Source organism: Sturnira hondurensis, unplaced genomic scaffold (genome assembly GCF_014824575.4).
Source record: "Sturnira hondurensis isolate 20B ecotype Veracruz unplaced genomic scaffold, ASM1482457v3 Scaffold0022566, whole genome shotgun sequence".
Lineage (NCBI taxonomy): Eukaryota > Metazoa > Chordata > Mammalia > Chiroptera > Phyllostomidae > Sturnira > Sturnira hondurensis.
Genome location: NW_028095197.1, coordinates 10,395,640 through 10,413,579, shown reverse-complemented (window position 1 = coordinate 10,413,579; position 17,940 = coordinate 10,395,640). Strand labels below are relative to the sequence as shown.

The following is a 17,940-nucleotide window of genomic DNA, read 5'->3' as shown; positions in this document are numbered from 1 at the left end:
CTACCAGGGAGTTTTCCAACTCTGCTCAGAGCAATTCCAGGGGACCACCCAGGAAAGTGGAAAGGAGGCGTACTGGGTGGGGCTCCAGTTTTTCCTGAACCCAGCACATTGACCTGTTTATCTGCTTAACTCTTTGAACTTCTTATTTAGATCGCAGCACCCTCCTCCCTAATAGCCAGAGGAGCTGGTAACAAGAACAAAGGAAGTGTGTCGTCCAGGCCCACAGCTGGTCAGCAACAGAATAGGGAATGGAATGGAATGAAAAGGTGTGGCAGAAACTGTGGGACGTCTGCCAGTATCCATTCTCCTTTTCTGTCTTAACAGCAGAACCCTTGATTTTTGTCGTGTGTTTGTTTTTCTGCGCCCATGGCCTTCCAAAATAAAGACTATTTTTCCCAGCCTCCCCTGCAGCTAGACATAGATGGCCATGTGACTAAGCGTGCTGTCAATGGGCTAGAAGTGGTGGTGTCAGAGGGAGCTTCTGAGTAACATGCTTAAAAGAAGGTTCCTTACCCTTCCTTCTTCCTGCTGGCTGGATTTAGATGTGAAGACTGGAACTCCAGCAACCACCTTGTGAAATGCACGGAGGATGATAAAACAACACGGCAGGTGGAGCCCAGTTCCCTGACACCGTGCACACTGAACCAGTCCTGACATCCTGTCTCTAGACTTCGTTTATGTGTGAGAGAGAAACTTCTATCTCATTTCAGCCTCTGTTTCTATGGGTTTTCTGTCCAATGCAGCCAAATTTAACCCTCACCGATACAAAGAGAATTCTCCTCAAATCTGGATCAGATCGTGTGGTGGTTTGAAAACAAGTCTGCAAAGTCCTTAATACTCTCTCCTCTTGAATCACAGCAGATTTATAATTGTTTCAACCAGGACAATATGGAAGAAGTGAAGCTCTGTGACCTCTCAGGCTACATGTAAAAGGCCAGAAGCTTCCACCTTGTTCATGGAGTCACTGTTCTTGGAGCTGCCCAGGGAAGAAATTCTACCCTCCTGGGACCATGGTGCTGGAGAGACCACAGGTAGACAGCCCATCACCAGTGCCAGCTGAGCCCAAGCTTCCGCCAGCCCAGCCAGCCCAGGCATCAGACGGGTTAGTAAAAAAGCCGTTTTGGAAGTGGCCTCTCTCTACCCTAGACACTCAAGTCATTTCAGTGGTGGCTCAGATATCATGGGACAGAGAAGAAAGGTGCCCTTTCCAAAGTCCTAACCCAAGAATCCATGAACACACTAAGAGGATTGTTGTTCTACGCTATGAAGTTCTGGGATGGTTTTTAGGTAGCAGTTGAAAACTGCAACAAATGTATAATTTCAATCAACGTATTTCAACAGGAAATATTTATTGGGCATCTACTACCTGCCAGACCCCATGCTAGGGATTAGGCTCACTCTAATGAGCAAGTCTCAAAGATAAATTTGGACACTAAAGTGGCGAGGACAGATTTTAATCAGGGAGTTACAATTGCAACAAGAAAGAGGTTCTGGCATGAACTGATTCACCATTGATTTTTACAGGGTGACTGGGCATTTTATGTAGTCAGGGAAGTGAAAAATTACAAAGGGTTGGACAGGGTAAATGCCCCCCAGGCCAGCAGCGCCTGTCACCTGGCAAGTAATCCCAGCTAGGCTCCTGCCCTCCCGCAGAGCCTGGGGGACAGAGGGCCTCCCTTCCTGGCGATTGTATTTTAAGGGAACGGCTCTCAGATCCTGAGTTGTAGGAAGAACATACACATCTCAGGGGGGCAGAGAAAGGGTTCCCAATCGCAAGCCCTTTTCAGTAAGTGCCATGAGAGAGGGTGGTGAGGGACCTCCGGTCAGGTGTCAGCTAGAACTGTGAATTCTTTGGGGAGCTTCTAGCTTTCTCAGACCAGCACATGAGAGGGGCTAGGGTCACCCCGGAGATGCCACTTTGAGCTGTTGGAAACTATGTTAGTGTTTAACTCCTTTAAGGTGAGCAGAGGTGGGTGGACAGAATCCTTTGTGTTGAAGAGTCTGTAGTTTTTATACACCAAGGTTGAAGCCAAGTGGAAAGCCACGACTCAGAGGAGCCTGGCTAGTTTGGTCAAGGGGAGAATCTTTGTCAAAAGACAGGGATTTTTGACATCATAGTGCCTAGACTATAATGGAAAAGGCAGACATTAAAAAAATAAAAGTGCTTGTGATAATAGCGCTTGGTCCAGTTAGGGGTAAAGGCAGGCTTCTGTGACAAAGTAATATTTACATGGTTCGTGAATGCTAAAGTGGTATCAGATTTGAAATCACGTTTCAGGTTAATCTGGAACTCCTTCTCCTGGTGCCCAGTGCTGGGGGCAGTGGGGCGGTGGTGTCTGGCTTTATATCTATTGTAGCAAAGAGTACACAAGCTGGGTTGTGTGTGTGTGTATGTGTGTGTGTGTTTTATTTAAAGCTTTTTATCCAATAGTCTCTATGCTCATAGGGACCAGAGTCAAAAAGGTTAAGAAGCACAGATTTGGTCTCATTCTCTCTTTTTACAGATGGGAATGCCTGACTAAGTCCCAGAGCGGGCAGAGTCTCCAATAAGGTGGTGGCTCAGGACCTAACTTGTTGTCCTCGTCAACTCACAGCCTCCAGTCACTGAGCCCTCTGGAGGAAAGGAGACTTCGGTGAGAGCTCCCTCGGGTTCCAAGAGGGAGGGAGGACTGGGTTGAGCCCTGCAAAGCAGCTCCCACTTAGGACAACCTGCTGCTGTTACCAGACAAGCAGGGGTGGCCCCACCCACAGAACACAGTCTGCTAACTGGTGCCAGAAGACAGGAGCGATAGGAAAGGCCTGGAGCTGTGCATTCTGGCTTCTGTCCAGACACCCAACACATTTAAGATCTGCGGTCAGATTAGAAAACAAATAAGGATTACAACTTACAGTGTCTTGGATCAGCTTACCCAACTGAAATGCTTCCTGATAGAAGCTTAGTTGCAGAGAAAAGAGTGATGGAATTAGGCCTTACAAGACGTGGGTTCAAGTCCCAGGTAATGGATAAAAGTTGTCATTTATTGAGAACCTATCCATGCCAGAAACTGCTAGACTTGATTCTTCCCATACCACTGTGTTTCACCCTCATGATACCCTTTCAGGGCAGACAGATGAGAAAACAGGCTCAGAGAGGGAAGTGACTCCTCCAAGGTCACGCAACATGCGAGTGGCAGAGCAAGAATTTGAGTCCGGGTAAGCTGGCTCAGGCTTTCCCACCACACGCCTTTCTGGCAGGCTGCTGTGACCCCCAAAGACAGCTCAGCTTAGTGGGTGGGAGTACAGCCTTAGATCCCACGTGCTTCAGTTCAGATCCCAGCCCCATCACAGACTGCTGTGTGGTCTTAGGTAAGTCACTTAACTTCTCTCATCTCAGTTTGCTCATCTGTAATATGGTGGTGACAATAATAGTATCTCCTGAGTAGGGTTTTGGGGAGGTTTGAGTGATGTGGTCCACACAGGCAGCTCCTCTGGGCACAAAGCTGGGTGGGGTGTCTGCAAGGGCAAATGGAAGATGCCCAGCAGTCTGCTGCTCCAAATGTGGTACTTGGACCAATGGCACTGGTGCCCCCTGTGGGCTATTAAAAATACAAGAGCTTGTTAATAAAGGTCAAACCCTGGCAACGGTCCCTGCCCAGGCAGAGCACTATATAAATGTGAATGACTATAAGCTGGCATCCACAGAGGGCAAATCTAACTGGATCCTTAATTCTTTTTACACCTCTCCTCGAACTGAGTGCCTTGTCCTTTCCTGGGGTTTGTTATTAGTTTGACGGGTAGCCTATTTGTTATCTGACCACCTCATCCCATCTCATCTCATCGGCTGCTTGATGAACAAATAGATTTCTCTAGAGGGCACTTTTGACTTGCTGTACTAGCTCCCTTCACGGGGGTCATTACCTCTCTCTTAGATGTGGTATTTCAAACAGTAGTAGGGGAAAGAGGGATGATTCACTCAATAAGTGGGGTAACTTGATAACCATTTGGAAAAAACAAAGTTGAATCCCAACCTCCCACCAAAATAAATTCTGAATGGTCAAAAAATATCAAAGTAAAAAAGCCCCAACAATAAAAGTACTAGAGTAAAAAAAAGACCACCATGGAAATATTTATAAACTTGACTACTATAAAATTTTTTTAAATTTTATAAGACTCAAAATAATGTAAACTCAAAAAACAAAAGACAAATCAGAAAGAGGTATTTTCAGATGACATCTACCCATTATGTGAATTAACTGGGAAATAAAAAGAACAGACAGAAATAAAAATGACCAGAGGATTTGAATAGAGAGCCACCCCCCACAATGCATGCAAATTAAACTCTCTCTGAAATATTGTTTTCCCTATCAGATTGGCAAAGATGGAAAAGGTTGTTAATTCCAGGGTCAGCAAAGATGTGAATAAACAGATGCTCTTATACCCTGTTGGAAGGACTGCAACCTGGTGTAACCTTTTGGAAAGCAATCAGGTAACATTTATTAGAACTGTTACTAGTCACATCCTTTTGATTCTGCAATCCCGAGTCTCGGCATTTATCCAACAGAAATAGGTTCACAGGTGTTCAAAAGGTAAACATACGGGAAGCTTACGGAGTATTGTTTTATAAAGCAAAAGTTGGAAACAATCCAACTGTCCATTAATAGATTATAAAATAAAGTATTGCACATCCATACCCTAATACAGCACAGTGTTATTAACAAGATCACACTAACCATAGGTGTTTAACATACATGTGTGCTTAAGGTGCACTGATAAGAAAAGCAAGGTGCAGAGCTGTACGGATAGTATGGTTCTATTTTGGTAAAACACGTTTAACATACGTAGAAGGAAAAGCTCTGAAGGAATATTCACCAAACCGTCAATGGTTTAATATGAACTTCTGACAAGGGAAGTTCGGTGGCCTTTTCATTTTTGTTCAGTTTGTTCATTTTTCCACCCAATATTTATTGATCACCTACCACTTGGCAGGCAGTGTGCTAGACTCTGGGGACACAGCGGTAGACACCCAAAGCCACTGATCTCAAGGAGCTGGCATTGTGTATTTTCACAATACTGGGGTTCTTTACAACAGGCATGATTATCTTATTAGGAAAACAAGGTTAGACAATTAGATCTAAAAAGATCATCCTATTTTCTGGCCAGCCCCCCTTACCCGCTTTCTAATCCACTGCACCAGTCTCTGATTGCTCTGTTCCCCTGCTCGCACTTTCTAATCTGTTTCCTCTCTTTTCCTGCAACTACCCAGACCTCACCCAGTCTTCGGGCCCAACCTGTGGCCAAGCTCTCCCACGAAGCCATGAGCAATACTGCCCCCCACCAAACGGTGGGACATGCCTTTGAATTAATTGGCGATGAAAGCACACGGACCTGTTCTGCAACTGTGTGTGATTCCCTAGAAACCAGGGGCTGTGACCCTGTCATCTGACACATATGATGCCTGACCCCGAGAAGACCATAGATGCTGGATGAATGGAGATTGCGTTGGCAATGGAGGCGCGTTGCTCAGATTGCCATGCGAGAGAACCTGCTGGGGAGTACGGCTGACTGAGAGGCTCCGTTGTCTATGCCTTCAGATGTTCCCTGGACTTCCCACTGAGGCCCTGCTTCTGGTGTCTCCCAGGCAGTGACTGAGCATCGTGGGGACACCAGAACCCGGCCACTCCTGCCTGATGCAGTACACCTGAGCAGGCTCCCTTTGCTTGGTGTCACCCCGTGTGGCGTGGCCGCACAGCAGAACTGCATGGCAGTCTGAAGCTCTTCCTACCCAAGCCTCCTCCCTTCCCACTTTCCTTTCCCAGTGGTCAGACTTGCATCATAGTCTGAAGGCTCTCCTTCCCTTTTCCTCCCTCCCCCCTTTATCCTACACAAGCATTTCTCTCAGAAAAACACCACCTTTTTTTATTCTCAGAGGCTCCAGACCAACACAGGAATCAATGAAAAAAAAACCACTGAAATATAGTCCTGGCTGGTGTAGCTCAGTGGGCCAAGGGCCAGCCTGCGTACTAAAGGGTCACCAGTTTGATTCCCAGTCAGGGCCCATACCTGGGTTGTAAGCCGGGTCTCCAGTAGGGGCCGTGCAAGAGGCAACCACACACGGAAGTTTCTCTCCCTCCCTTTCTCCCTCCCTTCCCCTCTCTCTAAAAATAAATAAATTACATCTTTAAAAAGAAACGACCGAAACATAGTTCATAAATAAGTACAAAAGTTCATCTGTGAAGTTCATAGTTCATCTATGTACAAAGATGTGCTTGATTCATGCTTTAAACTCTGTGCATGTGAATGATCCTGGGATCGTGGTGAAATGCAGATTCTGGTTCAGTAGGTCTGGGGCGGAGCCAAGATGCCATCTTTCTAAGAAGCTCCCTGGTGCTACCAGTGTCGCTGGTGAAGAACACCACATTGAGTGGCAAGATGCTGGTGTTTGCCTGCCAAGTCTCTCTCCTCTCCACTCTGAACCCTGGGAGGCCCACTGCGAGGACTCCATCAGCAGGCTCCGCGGAACCTCTGGTTAAAAGCTGGGTTTGGCCAACGAGGAGCACAGGGAAGAGATCAGAGGATAGGAGGAAGGTGAGGTCAGAGGTTTTCATTCCTCTGGGAATTGCCCCCAACTGGGTTGCTATGGGTTGACTATGAACCTCAAAAGTCATAGCTCCTATCAGAGAGATCTCTCCAGTCTCCTCTCTTGCAGAATTCTAGTAACTGCTCTCTCCCTTTCCCCCTTTTGGCCTGGGGTGACAATAGCTCCCTACCATTATGAGCCTTGGAGCGTGGCACCAACCCTTGTGGCTCTTTGTAAACCTGGCCCACGCTTCTGGAGTTAGTCCTTCAGTAAATGGCCCTCATTTCCGCAGCCAAGTGTGCCATCTGTGTCCTGCTGGGACCTTGACCGCTACAAACATTCAATGAATTCAATGCAGAATTTATATAATAGCAGAAAACTGGAGAAAACCTAATTGTGCATCAGTAAAAATGATGAAATTATGGCACAGCTGCTTAATGGTGTTACATGCAACCATGAAAAAGGAAGAAGTAGATCTATATTCACTTACATGGAAAGATGCTCAAACCATTTGTTAAATGGAAAAAAAAAAAACCAAACCCACAAGATTCAGAACAACATGCAGAGTATGAACCCACTCATTAGACCTTCAAAAGGAAGTTGTCTTCACCTCTATGGTGGCAAACGGATCCAAATCTGGAAATGAGTGATAGTGTATCACCTCCAACACTGGGCCTAAGTGATTTGCTTTATCCCTGAAACTCACCTGCTCAAATACCTTCCATGGCTCCCCATTACTCACACAATAAACCCCACTGTCTTTATCCTGGCACTGAAACATTTTGCAGTCTGAGTCTCACGTACTTTTGAGGATTTTCCCTATTTTTACACTTTGCCTAGACCTTTTCTTCCAGCCCTACTGGCCCAGACCCTCAGGGCATTACCATCTTCACTGGTCTGCCGACTTCATGACCTTTATTCCTTCCTCACACCCTCACCAAGTTTTGTTCTGTGTTATAACTCTATATATGTGAGTCATTCAACGGTCATGTTCTGAGCACCTCCTGTATGCCTGGCCTTTTGCTAGGCTTTGGGGCCACAGTTCACAATCTGTGGAAAACAACCACCCTCTCAGAGCATTGACGTTTTCATGAGGAGAGGATGGCATCAGCAATTTGCGGGCAGGGCTGCTCTTGTTAGAATCTTGCTCTTTCTCTCTGCCTGGACGGCACTCTCCCCAATTGTCAACAAGGCTCAACTTCTCAGTTCCTTCCGATCTCTGTGCAAATGTCACCTTTCTCTACCCACCCTGTTATAAAACAACATCCCATCCTCTGTCATATTCACCTGGATATGTTATGTTCTATTTATTGTTTGAATAGCATTCATCACTCATTCCCATTCCTTACTTGTTCGCGTATGTATAGACTCCCTCCAGTGTCAGGGCCAGGAAGGAAGGGAGTTTATTGTGTTTCTGACAGTTTTACCAGCACCCAGAACAGTACCTGACACGTAATAGGTCCTAGAGTAATATTTGTTGAGAATAGAAAGAGAATTGGACTAGATATACAGAAGACCTAGGTTCTAGTCACAGCTCTCCCAGAGGAGAGTCATGGGGCTGTGAGTAAAGTACAACAACCTCTTTAAGCCTCAGCTCCCTCCTCTGTAAATTGAGGGTGACCTTCTGGTGGCTGACAGGACCACTACGACGACCTTACCATGTACAGAACCAGATCGTACAGGGTGTCTGACTTCAGGATGCGTCAAAAGTACCTGGAGGGCTTGGTAAAACACGGTGGGGAAGGGGTTCCACACTCAGCTTTTAGTTCAGTAGGTCTGGGGTGAAGGTAGAAACTTTGCATTTGTAAAATGTCTCTGATGTTGCTGATTCTAGAGACACTGATTAAGAGAAAGGTACAGAAAGCACTTGCAGCACTCACGACCCGGCTCAGATAAGGGTTGGCACTAAGGGTCAGCAGGACATTCTGTGGGGAAAGACTGGACCCATCCCTGCTCTACTTTAGTCAACAACTATTTTGGAAGAGCAACGGGCCAGGCCAGCGCGGCGCTCGACTCAGAGCGGGGCCCAGCGGTCCGGCGCTCGCAGCGTCAGGAAGGCTGGACAGCCGCCCCGGCCTCCGCACGGGGCAGGAAGTCTCCGGAGCCGCGGGGAGGGCCGCGAGCCGGCGCGGAGAAGGCGAAGGTGGACCTGGGAGCCAGGGCCTCGGACGCCGCTCAGGGTTTCCCGGAACCCAGGGTCCGCCCGCGGAGGCAGCGGAGACGCGACCTCGCCCCCGGCGAGCGAGTCCCGCACACAGTAGGCGCGCAGGCGGGCGGAAGGGGGCGCCAGTGCGCGGTATCCGGGGGCGGAGCCGGAGCAGGCGGCTGGGCAGAAGGGCGCGGGCCGCGGGCCGCGGGCCGCGATGGGCGAAGGCGGGCTGCCCCCGGCCTTCCAGTTGCTGCTGCGCGCCTGTGACCAAGGCGACACGGAGACGGCGCGGCGGCTGCTGGAGCCGGGGGCGGCGGAACCAGCGGAGCGCGGTGCGGAGCCCGAGGCCGGCGCGGAGCCGGCGGGGGCCGAGGCGGTCGGGCCCGGGGCGGCGGCGGCGGCCGCGGCCGGAGCGCCGGTGCCGGTGGACTGCTCCGACGAGGCAGGCAACACGGCGCTGCAGTTCGCCGCGGCCGGGGGCCACGAGCCGCTGGTGCGTTTCCTGCTGCGCCGCGGCGCCTCGGTCAACAGCCGCAACCACTACGGCTGGAGCGCGCTCATGCAGGCGGCCAGGTGAGGGATCGGGGGCACGGAGGGTGGTGTCCAGTGGTCACCGGGGTCAGGCGGCCAAACTTTCCCTCGGAATCCCCGCAGACGCCCAGGGAGGTAAAGAGTCAAGGATTCGTGCGAAAGAGTTGGAATGGTAAACTTGGAGCCGATTTGGGATATGACTCTGAGAAGTGGAAACTAGAAATTTTGGCCTTTCAAAACAGTCTTTACACTGTGAGTGGAATCTTAGAAACTCAGTCATGGTGGTATTCATTCATTCCTTCTTGTAACAAGGGTTTCCTAAGAACCTTCCTCCCCACCCTAGCTTGGTGATGGGGATACCTCGGGACCCAGGTTAAATCCCCACTGGGAGCAGCCCACAGGCCAGTGGGTAGGCCAGACAAGGCAACAGGTTTGACTGGGAAAGTTCGAGGAGCTCTGGGAGTAGCAGACCCAGTTTAGGGAAATGGGAGAAGGTTTCTGGTAAGAATGATGCGTATATTCAAGAGGAGACCTGAGGATGCCTAGGAATTAACCAGGATGGAAGAAGTGGGAGGTGAAAACTGGGTGATAGGAGACTCCTGCAAAGGTTTGAAAGCAAAAGTGAACATAAAGCGATGGTAGGAGTGTTAGAAAGATGTTATGTCTGGGCAGCGGTTAGGGGTGATGGGAGAGAAGGTGACAGATGCCAGGTGGCAGAGCTGAGAAAGGTTAACTATCCTAGGGGCACTGGGGAGTAATGGAAGGTTCTAGGCAGTGCGAGTGACAGAATCAGATTGTTTTGGAAAGTCACTTCCACAGCAGTGTGAGGACGGATCGGAGGGGTGGGCTAGAGTTAAAGGCTAGTTTGGAAAAAATCCCAGTGGTCTGGGAAGAGGTGATGTTGGCCTGGAGCAGAGCGAGACATCTGCGGGAGAGCCAAGAGATGAGTGTGATATGTGCTGAGGAAGCAGGATGAACGGGAGTTGAGACCCTGGTACAAGATAAAGAAACTCCGGTTTACCGCGAAGTCTCTGACCCCTGTGAGCCATCTACTTCAGTCCCACCACCCCTCAGTTTCTTGCAGTAGTTTCCCAAGAAGGGAACACAGATCACTTGTAATTGTGATGGAGATTGCCACATTGCTTCCCGAACAGGTGGGTTAGTTTCCTAGGGCTGCTGTAACCACTTTACACGAAGTCAGCAGCTTCTGTCCTCACATCTTCCGGCTCTGACTCTTCCGCCCCTGACTCTTCCGCCCCCTCTTCCACATTTAAAGGACCCTGGTGATTCCATTGGGCTCACCTAGATCATCTAGAACAAGGGTGGCAAACTCATTTTCACCGGGGCCACATCAGCCTTGAGGTTGCCTTCAAAGGGCTGAATGTAATTTCAACTCCTTAACAGTTAAGAAGTAGTTACAGTTCTACAGCCCTGAAATTATTTCAGCTCTTTGAAAGCAACCGCATGGCTGATGTGGCCCCCAGTGAAAATGAGTCTGACACCCCTGACCTAGAATGCTCCCCATCTGGAGATCAGCGGATTAGCAACCTCTGAGATCAGTAGTTGTATCTGCAACCTTAATTTCTCCTTTGCTGTGAAACCTGACGCAGGTTCCGGGGACGAGGAGCCCGTTGTTCTGCCTACCACAGCAGTTGCACCCGTCTGCTCCCACGCAGCGGGGTGTGTGAATGCTTGTTTTCCTACAACCTGGCTGACAGTGCGTTAGCAAACTTTTGGGTTTCTGTGTCTGATGGTGAAAAATCAATCTTAGTGTAGCTATGATCTGCATTTGTTGAATTGAGTGAAGTAAAGCATCTTTCCATATGTATGAGCCATTTATTTTTTCTCAAAGGCATTGAAAACTGAAAACATGTTCTTAGCCATAATGCTGATGATATTTCTTTGAGTTATTTTCCAAGTGTTGCACAGTTGTTTGAATTAATTTGTATTGCTGGACAATTTCTATTCTGCATTATTTTCAAATGTATGGTTTTCAACTGCCGTGCAAAATTCTGTTGATGGCACAGTACTGTGATTTGCTTAACCATGCCGCAGCCCCTGGGCATTTATCCCAATCAGTCTGTAAACACACTTTGGGGACACATCCCGGTCAGGGAGTGTGTGCCTGTTCTCACGGGCAAATCAGTGCTACATGTTCTTACTGCGCGTTGGGACCCAGGTGTCTTAAGACACCTGATTTTTCACCCGGAGCCATCTGAGGCAACCATAAAGCCTTTGGGGCTATCCATCTTTCTTCTGCATTCCCTGTCTCTTCCAGGCTTTAAACTGTCAGGTGAGTCCTAGGCCTTGGTACCCATCTGTGCCGTGGCCAAGCCATCCCATCTATCACTGCGGTCCCCTCTCTGGAGTCCACACGCCTCTCCTTCTCCTCTGCTTTAGCCCAGGCCACACCTTGTCATGGCCTTCTCCTGCCTTCCCTCCCTCCATCCCTCCTCCACAGAGCTTCCAGGTCTTCCTCAAACGAATGCTTGGCTGTGCCTCTCCCGGGGTGAGAGCCCTCAGCATGATGGCATTTGAGACTCCCCCCTTCAGACCCCTGGCCAAACTTTCTTCTGCTTCTCCCTGGCTTCCTAAACTAAGCTCGGTTTAGTATCTAAACTAAACTTCCTAAATTAAACCTAAAACCAGGCCAAGATTATTTCATTCAGATTTTTTCCGTGTCTCTCTGTGTTGTGTTTTGTTTTGTTTTGTTGGTGGTGGTAGATGTGTGTTAACATTTATTAAACATTTATTCTGTGCCAAGAATAGTATCTCTACTTTAAAGGTGAGAAGCTGAGATTACAGATTTGCTCAGGAGCACATAGCTAGTCAGCAGATTGGGGAAATCTGACGGCAGACCTGTTTCCGTACCACATATAGGAAGCCCCTTCTACCCTCAATGAAGCCCTTTCTTCCTCCCAGCCTGGCTTCTTCTGGAAAGCCTGCCTTGATATCCCTCCTGTTATCTGGTCGCTCAGCACCAGGGGGGCCCTGCAGTGGTGCCCACCACCTCATGTTATAGCTGGTCCCCTTCCTCAGGGGCACCCCCACCTGCCACACATCAGAATCACCGGGAAGCTTTTCCAAATTAGATTCCCAAGTTCCCTTTTTGGGGAGTGGGGGAAGGACAGGGACTCCGTGTGAGAAGAGGCTGCCTAGCGATTCTGTCATATGGTAGGTTTGGGAGCCTCATCTCTGAGGCCCCAGCCAGCACAGTGGGGCCCTTAGTGAGCCCTGGGGCACCTTGCTGAGCACGGGCTGCGACTGCAGGGTGTCTCAGAGACCCCGGGTCACCAGTTCGTGCGATAAACCAAGCGCTACAGGATAAGCAGTCATCTGATTAATTTCGTCTGATTGATGTCTATTAATCTTGACGGAGCAGGAGACTCAAGAATTAACCTAAATTCTGTTAACTAATTTCACATTTTTTAGAGAACTTCCCTTCTTCTCTACAACGTGGCACTGTTGGCTGCAAGTTGTGGTACAAGTAGCCTGATTTTGTCACTTGCAAATCAGGAGGCTCTGGATTAATTACATTCTTCGTTCCTTCATTCACCTTACTGATGCCGCTTTGGGGGCTGTAGATACAACAGACTCTCTTATTTACTATGAGAGTATGAGAGAGTCTGACAGTCCTGTGGGAGGATTAGAATTGGCCTGGACAGGGCCTGGGTACTTGAGCATGTATTGTCCCTCAGCTGGTGACGCTGACCACCCGTACTCAGTTGTCACTGAGTTGTCCAAGTTGGGTTGTGCTCTCGGTTTCTGCTGCCTACGCTGGGCGCGGAGGACTAACATGTATGGGAGACTTTCTGAAGGATGTACAGTCTGTCCGTCCCTGGATCAGGGCGGGCAGCTGCATGGCCATATGCCAGCGTGTTCCAGCCTGTGCCCTTCCTCCCTGGATCTCACTGCCGCCCAGAGTGTGCGGAGACGGTGCTCCCGGCAGCGAGCACTTGCTGTGGAAGAGAGCACCTGTTTACCCTCCCAGCTCCTATCCTCCAAAGCTCGTCATTGGACCAGGCTGGCCTATCAGGGGCTCTGCACCTGGGCTGCAGTCGGTCTCCTGTGGATGCTTTGGTGTCAGAAATGGTTCCATTTGTGTGTTGCTTTTTTTTAATGTATAAAATTTATAAATTTAAATTTTAAATTTTATAATTTCCCCTCTATTTTAAAAATGATAACCTTTATTGATCACATACGTTGTGTTAAGAATGGTGCTAAGTGCTTTAAATGAGTGAACTCATTCAATCCGTATAAAACCTTACGAAGTAGATATTGTCTTCCCCGTTTCACAGATGAGGAACTGAGGCTCAGAAAGTTAAGTAACTTGCCCAAGACAACACAGCTAGTCAGTGGCAGGGTCAGATGCACACCCCCCTGGCAGGTGTTCCTGGCCTCTGCTCCCAGCCATGAATCCTGTAACTGACCACTTTCTTCCTGGTGTTGGCCACAGGAAGCTACTTGCCAAATTTATCTGATGCTTATAAGACAGGTTGGCCTCTTTCCTTTCCTTCTCCTGCCCTCCATTTCTCCTCCTGCCCTCCATTTCTCCTCCTGCCAGTGTGGCAGAGCTGGACTCCCTGCCTGGTGCTGTGAGTGGTGGGTGTATGTGCCAGGTCTTTAGACACAGGAGTTAATTGCAGAAATTAATTGGTATTCTTAGCCTCTGTTTAGAAAGCCCTGGCTTCCCCTACCTTCAGTAATTACCTATTAGAAATTTAGCATCCACGAAATTATCTCAGCCTTTGTTGAACCCTGTTATACTTGCAGCCTCATTGAATGAGCTCTTGGGCTACCCCACGAGTCCATTTCCACTGAACTTCAGCCTTCGTCTTCCTCAGTGAACATGTGTTACACCAGAAGAGTGGGTTTGGGATTTTTAGGGCCTACGTTCAAGTTTTGACTCTTGTCACTTCCAAATTTCCGGATTGTTGCTCTCCATTCTCATCTTGGTTTTCTCATCTGTGAAATGGGCAGTTTATCTCAGGGCTTGTTAAGATCAAATGAGATAAAAATGTGATAGTACCTTGTAATCTGCTGTTAGGAATTACACTAGATTTTATCTCCTGCTGGATAAATACACAGAGCAGCCTTTGAAATTCTCTGCTGCAGGGGAGGGCGTGCCAGCTCTCCAGTGGTTCCCACTGCGTTCTCTGCACCCACCCTTTGCAGCGAGGCGTCACTCAGTCACTCACCTGTTTGTGCGACAGACTCTGCCAAGATCCACACACTGGGGGGCAGCCACCTAGGCCTGTCTTTAGAGAATCTAGTACTGGGTTGACCAAAACATCCATTTAGTTTTTTCCATAAAATAAAAGACACATTTTTCATTTTCACCAATAACTGTACTGATTTGGACATTTCGGGCATGTCCGCTATCTCCCACTATTCGCTTCTAGTGGGTAGAGGCCAGGGGTGCTGCTAACATCTTCCAGTGCATAAGGCAGCCCCACAGCAGAGAATTATTTGGCCAAAATGTCAGTAGTACCAAGAAACTTCGCAAACCACTTCTGACAGGTTTGATCTGTCACAGCCCCTTCTCCATACACTGCACCAATCTTTTTTTGCATTTCAGTTGCATTTTTACCTTTCTTGACAGATAAAACACACGATGACAAAAATTGTTGCCTATTTTCTTCCACTTTCAATGTTAAATGGCTGCACAAAAATTTACCATTTTTGATACTTTTTTTAAGCGCACACTGATATGACAGCTGTCACAACACAGTCTAATAAAACTGTTTTGAATGATGTTAAAGACAGCTAAGCACTACTAGAGCCATCGTACGGAAAAAACGAAATGAACTTCCTGGCCAGCCCAGCCATTGGTGAGCACAGATGAGCGTGGCCAGAGGGTGCCTTGGGAAAATTGGGAGGAGATGAGGTTGACAGAGTCGGCAGGCCTTTGGGCAGTGCGGAGTGGCCACAGATGTAGTCTGCGGGAATATCATTTTAGGTTTTGGGAATGTCATGGACGATGGGCAGGAGGCAACACCGCAGGAAGCAGGGAAACAGGTTGGGGTTGCAGCCTTCTGCCTTCGAGTGAATTTCAGCCTGACTTGCCCCCTCTCGGCTCTTGGAGAAGAGGCAGACTGGCCCAGTCCCCCAGTAGCTGGAGGGGCCAGCTCAGCCAGCTCTCCCTCCATGGGCAGCGCTCCGTAGGCTGCGGTGACCTGGTGCGGTTAAGGTTCATGTCCCAGAAGGTATTTGTGAGTTCAGACCATAGCTCAGCCTCGACTCTGCCCCCACAGGGAGGAGGGAGGCCCTGCGTTTAGTGGCGCTACCAAGCCCACTTTCGGGAAGTAGGAGCGCACAGCAAGAGATTCAGAAAGCTGCCTTGCTGAGGCAGACATTACTCAGGCTTTATGGTCTTGTAAGAGCTGGCAAAGCTGGCCCCCTCTTCTTGTCATTCTTTCCTTCTTGGTCCAGGCCTCTTCCAGCTCTGACACACAGCCCTGAGCCCAGAAAGAGCGTGCCAACCAAAAGCGCTATAAAACACAACCTCTTCACCGTCTGGTGGCAGAAGAAGGGAGGGATTTTGCTAGGCAGGGCCATTGGTTTTCCTCTTCCTGGTGTTACAGAGTTGGTGGGAACTTGCTTGTCTCCCTGGTGTCCCAGCAGGGCCTTGGCTCAAGCTTCCCTGAGGGGGGTCTGGCCCAAGGCCCAAATCTAAGCCTCTGACAGTGGACATTCCTGCCAGCAGGTGGCAGCAGGCCTCTGGCGAGACCTTAGAGCCTATTTCTCCTGACCACAGCCTTGCCACACCTCTTGGCATGGGGTCCCGCGCCTCTCCTCTAGAAGGACCTTCTCTGTGTCTGCATTTAGGGAGGGGAAGGGTAGACGTGACTCATAGGTGGGCCCTTCCCATGGGGAGATCAGCGTGGGCAGTGAGAGAGATTATTGGGCTACAAAACAGCATAAAATGACCTTTCCCAGACGTGGGAGGCAGTGTGGTACAGGAGGAAGAGGGAGGGCAGCAGGATTCAGACAGACCTGGGTTCTGGCCCTGATGCAGCCCTCACCGGCTGGCTGGCCTTGGCATGTTGCGGAATGCAAAGTGATCACAGTGGTAATAGCTAACATTGATGTGGTGCTTTCTTTGGCCGAGCACTGTTCTAGGTGATTCGGTAATTATATATTTATGCTGTGTTTAGGTGTATTAACTCAATCTTTAACATTCCCTTGAAGACAACAACATTATACCCCCATTTTACAGATGAGGAAATGAAGGCACAAAGAAGTTGAAGTTCTTTCTCAGGGTCGTGCAGTTAGTGGGTGGCAGCAATGGGTGCAAACTTAGGCAGGGCAGTTGCTCACCTCCGTGGCAGTGCAGACACAGCGCTGGCACCGCAAGAAGGCCTTTTATTATAGGCAGCCCTGTGACCGAGTGGCAGATGGGCATTAAATAAGTGTTTCCTTGTCAGGCTCCGTGTTCAGCGTCACTGATTCTCCATCTTCCTGGCAGATTTGGGCACGTGAGTGTGGCGCACCTGCTCTTGGATCATGGGGCTGATGTCAATGCCCAGAACCGGCTGGGGGCCAGTGTGCTCACTGTGGCTTCTCGGGGTGGCCACCTGGGTGTGGTGAAGCTGCTCCTGGAAGCTGGTGCCTTCGTGGACCATCCCAACTCCTCAGGCGAGCAGCCAGGGGCAGGGGACAGCAGGGATGAGCTGCTGGACATCACAGCCCTGATGGCGGCCATCCAGCACGGGCATGAGGCTGTGGTGCGTCTGCTGCTGGATTGGGGTGCCGACCCCAACCATGCGGCACGAACCGTGGGCTGGAGCCCGTTGATGCTGGCAGCACTCATTGGGAGGCTTGGCGTGGCCCAGCAGCTGGTAGAGAAGGGGGCCAACCCCGACCACCTCAGCGCACTGGAGAAGACTGCCTTCGAGGTTGCACTTGACCGCAAGCACAGGGACCTTGCAGATTACCTGGACCCATTGACCACCGTCAGGCCCAAGACAGGTCAGGCTGCTTCTCCTCACCCCTACCCCCACCCCCATGGCTTCACATAGGACCCCAAATTGTGTTTAAATGGCTCAGGCTGAGGATTGAGGAAGGGCATGCAGAACTCAGCGTGCAGCCTGCAGAGCGATGGCACTTAGGATGTGCTGTATGTAAAATTCAGCTGCGACTGCCTGTTACATGCCACCTTTCCAGCCCACCCGCCAGAGAGGTTTGGTAGCCCTGGGAAGAGCCTGGAAACCTGCGTAGCAAGGTCCCTGCTCCCTAACCAGGCGATTCTGGTGCAGGTGGTTCTGGGATCCTTTAAGAACAGGGTCAGCAAACTTTTTCTAGTAAAGGTCCAGATGATAAATATTTTAGACCTTGTGGGCCATATAGTCTTCTGTCATTCTTTCCGATCAATTCTACTAGGAGGAAAGCAGCCATGGTGATATGTAAATGAGTGGGTGTGGCTCTGTCCCAAGGAAACCATCATTACCAACACAGGCCACAGGTCAGGTCTGGCCCATGGACATAGTTTGCTGACCCTCTGGAACTGTGTGCTTGACCTTGTCTATGATCAGTCCCCGAAGACTAGTTCACATAAAATTCAGTGCACTTTCAAACTTCTTCCACACCTAGTAAGGTGTCCTGTTTTCTTTTCCTTTTGCTGTCTTTCTGGCATTTGAAGGGCTGTCTAAATAATCCTTAGCAAATCTGCTGCAGGACACATTGCATTTCAAATCTTCTAGTT

General features: G+C 49.4%; 1 protein-coding gene across 1 annotated transcript in view; it reads left to right on the top strand.

The window, feature by feature from the left end:
* Nucleotides 1-8,850: 8,850 nt before the first annotated feature.
* ANKS6 (ankyrin repeat and sterile alpha motif domain containing 6) overlaps nt 8,851-17,940 on the top strand; it is a 45,855-nt gene continuing 36,765 nt past the window's right edge. The window contains exons 1-2 of the mRNA XM_037035854.1: nt 8,851-9,278; nt 16,705-17,207. Coding sequence (XP_036891749.1) covers nt 8,920-9,278; nt 16,705-17,207 — 862 coding nt within the window. The 5' untranslated portion in view covers nt 8,851-8,919. The remainder of the gene's footprint in view (nt 9,279-16,704; nt 17,208-17,940) is intronic.